The 6,112-nt window shown below is 56.7% G+C and overlaps 1 protein-coding gene across 1 annotated transcript in view; it reads right to left on the bottom strand.

The window, feature by feature from the left end:
• LOC101639964 (major vault protein) overlaps positions 1–6,106 on the bottom strand; it is a 6,746-nt gene extending 640 nt beyond the window's left edge. The window contains exons 1-6 of the mRNA XM_030888906.2: positions 5,877–6,106; positions 5,587–5,784; positions 3,940–4,329; positions 3,231–3,347; positions 2,952–3,078; positions 357–545 (exon numbers count right to left, since the gene is read on the bottom strand). Of these exons, the coding sequence (XP_030744766.2) occupies positions 357–545; positions 2,952–3,078; positions 3,231–3,347; positions 3,940–4,329; positions 5,587–5,784; positions 5,877–6,094 (1,239 nt within the window). The 5' untranslated portion in view covers positions 6,095–6,106. The remainder of the gene's footprint in view (positions 1–356; positions 546–2,951; positions 3,079–3,230; positions 3,348–3,939; positions 4,330–5,586; positions 5,785–5,876) is intronic.
• Between the last annotated feature and the right edge of the window lie 6 nt (positions 6,107–6,112).

Raw genomic sequence — 6,112 nt, 5'->3', positions numbered from 1 at the left:
CATCTCAAGTGACACCCTCCCACCCCATCCTCTCACCCCCTGCTGGACTTCCTTTGAAGCACTTGTCAGGGACTCATGCTGCTCCCTGGGTCTGCTAGCTCACCTTGTGCTCCCGCTCCCTGCCTGGCCCAGCACAGTGGCTGGCTCGTCAGGGCAGCGCTAGGGCAGCGCGGCGTTTGAGCGCAATACTGTGCTCAGAGGATGCAGGGATACTATAGGAGCATTTTCAATGACTTTCCTTATTCAGTGGCTTTCTGACTTCACCCCCTTGCCCCTTGCCTCCTGGGTCTGCGTTCCTGGTTCTAGTCTGGTCCAAAGACACACACCCATCCCCTCTTGCCTTCCCCGAGTCTCACCTGCATCTCTGGCCCGGCCACAGCAAGGTCCCTGATGGTGCTGGGGCCCAGGGCCTCTGTCATCTGCTGGAACTTCTTGATCTCCACCTCACTGAGCTGCTTGGCCTTGCTCACCTCCAGCTCCAGCTGGGCGCGGGCATAGACCAGTTCTAGCTCTCGGACTTTCCTTACCCGCTGTAGCTCAGCTTCCTGGAAGAGAAAATGTCCACAATTCATTGAATTATGTGTTCCTGGAAAATGTCCAGCAAGTTGCTCTGTCTGCCAGAGGGATGGAGAGGATGGAGTTGCAAACCTGCAGTCCGTTAAGCATGACGACTGGTTGGTTAGTCCACCTTTTGGCTAGTGACTGAGGAACCTATCAATCTGAGCCTCAGCGCCCTCCATCTATCGAATCACGAGCACCCTACCTCGACAGAGTTTGCAAGCAGTAAATCAGACCATGCAGGTAAAATATATGCAATACTTAGTCCAAAGCTAGCTAATGTTTGAGTGCTCTTCTGGCCAACAGGTATAATATAATCTTTCCCTTTGAGGACGAGAGGAACTAAATCCATATAAGGCAAAGAACTGTAAAACACAAAAGTATTTGAATTGGACTTTTTTTTGTTGTTCCCATTTTTTTAATATTGTGAATTGTGTTGAGGTTTTACATTTCAGATAATCAGTTTGTATTCAATGATTTAAACTACTTATCAAAGCCTCCCAATAGCTTACCTCCCACCCACCCCCACTCCATTTGAATTATTTTCCTCTCTTGTGGACTACTATCTTCCCCTTTGTTCAAGGTAATACCTGGCAACCCTCTAGCCCAGAGGTTCTCAACCTGTGGGTCATGACCCCTTTGAGGGTCAAACGACCCTTTCACAGGGATCGCCCGATTCATTACAGTAGCAAAATGCCAGTGATGAAGTAGCAACAGAAATAATTTTATGGTTGGGGGATCACTACAACATGAGCATCAGGAAAGTTGAGAACCACTGATGTAGATGAAGGCTGACTCTCCTTTGAGGAATCAGCCATTGTGGTAGTTACATCATCTGTTGTCAATGTGAGACTTATGAGTGAAGGGGTGGCGTGTAGCCTGTCCATCAGGTTGCAGCTTGGTGACCTCATTTGGAGGTGCTAAGGAGATGAATAGCTCGCTGGATGGGGGACATACACTTCCTCCCTGCAAGGCATGCTTGCTGACAAGACTCATGGAGCTACGCTAGAGCCCTGGAGCTGAAGACGCCACACGGAGACCCCTGCCAGCACTGAGATGGTTGTGCCACACTGGATCCACAAGACTTTCCACCCACTGACCTGTGATCTTCCTGCATTCGGCAGCATTGCATGTATTTCAGGAGCCTGAAGAAGACTTTATAGATTGATGTCGGACATATGGGCTAATATCAGACTTATGGACTCGATCTGGACTGGGCTGCGCTGTTTTCTCAATATTCAATTACTCTGATATAAAACTCTCTCTTACACACGAGTCTCCCTGGATTTGTTTCTCTAGTCTACCCGGACTCACACAGCCTTCCCCCCCCAGTCGTCCAGCACTGGCGAGGGCAATGTCCTGCTGCTGGTCCTCAGGTTTTCACTGGGTCCTCCCCTGCCTCGTCTGGAAGCTCCTCTGAAGCCTGTCCACCCTGGGTAACCCCACTGCTCTTGGATGCTTCCAGCATGGAAAGCGAGCAGGGTGGCTCCATGCGCGGCTGACAAAGCAGATTTTAAGATCACGCCAGAGTGTGTGAGCCGAGTGCCAGAGGACATGGTGTGACCGGGCCTGTTGGTGGTTTCTTGGAGGACCTTGAACGATGAGGAAGGCTCTTCAGCGCGGGCCTGCAGTCTGAGCAGACGTCAAACTTTGTGGCTGGGAGGGCCGGGGAAGCTACAGAGCCCAGCTTCCAGTGAGGGCTGACAGTCGAGGCTCTAGGCTGGTTCGTGGCTCGGTGACAGCCTTCCCCACCCCCCCTGTGTGGGAGCCCAAGTTATGTTCTCTGGCTCATCTCGGCATCTACTCAAAACTCATCTTCCAAGTCGGCCCCCACTGAACAATCTCAGACCACCTTCGCCCATCAGCCATCCCAGCCTACACCCTTCAACGTGTTGGTCAGCCTATAGCTCATCTTCCTCTTCCGACTTGGTGTGTTGGCCAGCAGCCCATGGAGACAGTCGAGGACCCTGTTTAAGCGCAAAGACGGTGGAGCCAGACCTTCCCAGATGTGAGTCTGCTTACACGCATCCAACGTGGGGCAAGCCATTTCACCTGTGAGCTTGCGTTTCCTCTTCTGTGTGACAGAGAACAATATCCCCCCCTCGTGGGCTCTTGTGATGTTTCCATTCACACATTCCTCTGCATTCTGAAGTCCTTGGGAAATGGAAGGCTCAATACCAGGCTGAACATAAGCTCTTTGAGAGTAGGCGGTCTGTCTGATCTACCACGCCCCTCTGCTCTCATCACACTATGACTTCCTTCTCTGTGGACCCCGGGAGACGACAGTATCTCTTACAGGTGGGTGGGCATGTGGATAAACACAAGCAAAGAATCTCACTGAGCTCCTAGCAGTGAGCACCCTCCCTCTTCCCACGGCCTTGCCTTCCACGCACCGTCTCAATGGCCAACGCCTCTGCTTTCAGCTTGGCCTGCTGCACGGAGCCCTGTCCCTCGATCCGTGCCGCCTCTGCCCGGGACTCGGCCTCCGCCTTGGCAGCCCCGGTGCTCTCCACAGCCGTGCTGGAGAAGGAGGTTAGCCCAGTCAGGGGGGACCCCGAGGATGGTGGCTCCTCCTCCCCAGCCTCCATTGAGGCAGGAACAGCTCCCCCCCACTCCCCCACCGGCTGCCTTTCCAAGACCCTCAGCCCCCAACCAGTTTGCTCGCAACCCACCTTAGAGCTTCTAACTCCAAAAGTTCCCTGCGAGCCTTTTCAGCTTCTGATTGGTCCAAGATCTTCTGCCTCTCAAGTCGGCCCCGGGCTTCTTGCTCTAGTCTCTGAGCTTCGTGCCTGAATAGGAGAGGGGGCTGGTGAGATACATGGCCACCAAGGGACCCATCCCACCCATCTGTCTGAAGGTCTAAGTGAAGGGGTAGGGTGGGTGGGGTGGGTAGGCCCAGGGAGCTCGGCCTGATAGAGGCTCTGAGGCTGCCGCGTGCCTCCCGGTGGGGACGAGGGTCAACAGGACTTAGACGGTGAAGTCCCTTGAAGGTAGAAGACTGGGAGATGCCGGAACAGGGCTAGGCAAAGAGCACTCCCTTCCTGCAGGCAGGAGAAGGGCTTGCTGAGGGGACCACCTGCGGGCTGAGGCTGCAGCCTGCCACCGTGCAGGGTTCAGGGAGGACAGCGGAAGCCGGCTGTGCAGTGATAGATTTGGGGGGGGCTGAGGGAAGGGGCACGTAGGTGGGCACAGAAAGGGGCTGGGGTCTTATTGTGAGCAGCCTGGGATGCCATCTGAATCACACGGTGTCTGCTGCCTACTGGGTAGACACACAAGGTGCCCTTTTATGTCCGACACTTGCTGGAAGGCACAGAGTGGACAGTCACGGGGGCGGGCCTGCGGGACTGGTCCTGGCCTGCAGAAGGCTCCGGCCCCACTCACTTGGCAGCTGCCTCCTGGGAGTTGGTGGTGATCTCAATGGCTAGCTGGACGCTGCGCTGGAGAGCGTCCCGCGTCCTCTGGTCCACAGGCTCCACGGACTGCACGTCCACGCTGCTGACCACCAGCCCGTTCTGCGGGAAGATGGCCCGGTCCCGGGCCTTGGGCAGAGAGATGCCGCCATCGGCCTCCTTGGCTCCCAGGGCCTCGAAGCCGAAGACGGCAGTGCGGATGATCCGGGCGGAGTTCTTGTGGAAGTCGTCAAAGGTGACGGAAGCCACGGCCCCCCGCACCCGGGAGGCAATGGCCTTGCAGGCGTCCCCCACAAAGTCAGGCACCGAGAAGAGCTTGGCTGCCTCTTGGGGGTTCTTCCAGTCATTGAGTTCAAAGTGCCTGTGAGCAGAGGGGCTTCCTGGAGCAGCCGTCGCCTTCAGGAAGGGCCGCTACCCTCCCCCGGGCACCGTTTCTAATAAGAGCGGATGCTGCCTGGTGCCAGGCACGGCCTAAGAAACATACCTAATCCGCATCGCCCTCCTGTAAGGTGGGCATAAGCCTCAGCCTCATGTACAGAAGGAGACAAGCTATGTGACCAGCCCGATGTCACCCAGTAGGTATCTCGTCAGGCACTCGGGTTTGAGGGTCTGTGTTCTGATCATGTGCCCAAAGCAAAGAAACAAAACCAGCCCCCTCCCCCCCCAGAAAAAAACAACACCTCACTGCCATCGAGTCCATGCCGGCTCACAGAACCCTAGAGGGCAGGGTGAAACTGCCCCCGTGGGTTTCTGAGACTAACTCGTTATGGGAATAGAAAGCCTCTGGTTTCTCCTTCGGAGCGGCTGGGGGTTTGAACTGCTGACCTGTGATTAGCAGCCCGCTGTGTAACCTTTACCCCGCCAGGGCTCCTCTATCACGCCATAAACCCAACTCAGTGCCGTCAAGTCGAGGCCAACCCTGAGCAACCCTTTGGGACGGGGTGGAATGGCCCAGGTGAGTTCCTGAGATCGTCATAGAAAATCCCATCTTTCTCCCAGGGAGCAGCTGGTGGTTTTGAATTCCGGAGCTTTGGGATCGCAGCCCAACACGTAACCACTGCGCAGCCAAGGTTCCTGACCATGGCAGCACCCCAGGTGCCTTAGCCAAGGGAGGGTGGGGGGCCTGTGTTTGGGAGCTGTCCAGGGTTATTTCTGTTTGTGATTAATCTCCTCAGATTCCAACAGCTGACACTGGGCTCCAATTCCGCATCAAGCATCGCCCTCATTCTCACTGCAATCCTCTCAGCAATCCTGGGCAGTAGGCTCTGAGGTCGTGCCCATTTTGCAGATTGGAAAACACTGGCAGAGCTGGGTGGGGACTCCGTGTGCTCCAGCTCAGCCCACGCCCCAGTTTATGTCAATTAATCTTTTTATAACCTTACACAAGAGTGTTTGAACAGCTGCCTGAGGGAGTTCAGGACCCCGGCCGCTGCCGGTCATCACACTGGATCAGCATACACCTCCTTGCTCCCCGAGCTTCCCTCTTGGCCCTGCCACCTAGAGGGGTGACCTTGCTCCCCCTGTGAGGCCAGCAGGGCAGGGTCCAGCTCTCTTCCTCAGGGTCCCCCCGGGAAGACACCGGAATCCCTCTCCCCAACCGCTGGCCCTCGCCCCGTACCAGTTGTAGGCCAGCTGAAGCTGCAGCCGGGCGTGGTCCGCGGTCTCGATGGTGATGACGTCCGTGAAGAAATCGGGTCCCAGCAGCAGGCAGAGCGCCCGGCGGGAGTGAGGACGCTTGGGCCGCCCAGCCGAGAGGGACAGCACCGTGAACTGCTCCTCGGGTCCCAGGGACACCAGCTCAGGCCCAAAGACCACGCTGCAGGCAGAGCCTGGAGTCAGACACCTCCAGGGAGAGGCCCTGCCGCGGCTGCCCCCAGTGCCCTGTCCGCCCCTGGTCCCGGGGCTCACCGAGCTTTCTTCTCCCTATAATCGTACACCTGCACGGCAGCATTGTGAGGGACCCGGTAGGTGACCACGCGGGTCTTGTTGCGGGAGGTGAATGGCTGAGGGGCGCCGGTCAGCGTGTTCTGACCCCGGTCGGCCAGGGGGTCTTGCCCCTTGCTGAGCAGCTCCTCCACACCAGAAGGCAGCTCCTTCTCCCACAGGACCTCATCCTGCGTGAGCATGTACGTGCTTCCGATCAC

This window comes from Echinops telfairi, unplaced genomic scaffold (genome assembly GCF_000313985.2).
Source record: "Echinops telfairi isolate 266 unplaced genomic scaffold, ASM31398v2 ScPeMD7_5;HRSCAF=22, whole genome shotgun sequence".
Lineage (NCBI taxonomy): Eukaryota > Metazoa > Chordata > Mammalia > Afrosoricida > Tenrecidae > Echinops > Echinops telfairi.
Note: the sequence above shows the minus strand (reverse complement) of the source record. Positions and strands in the feature narration are given on the sequence as shown.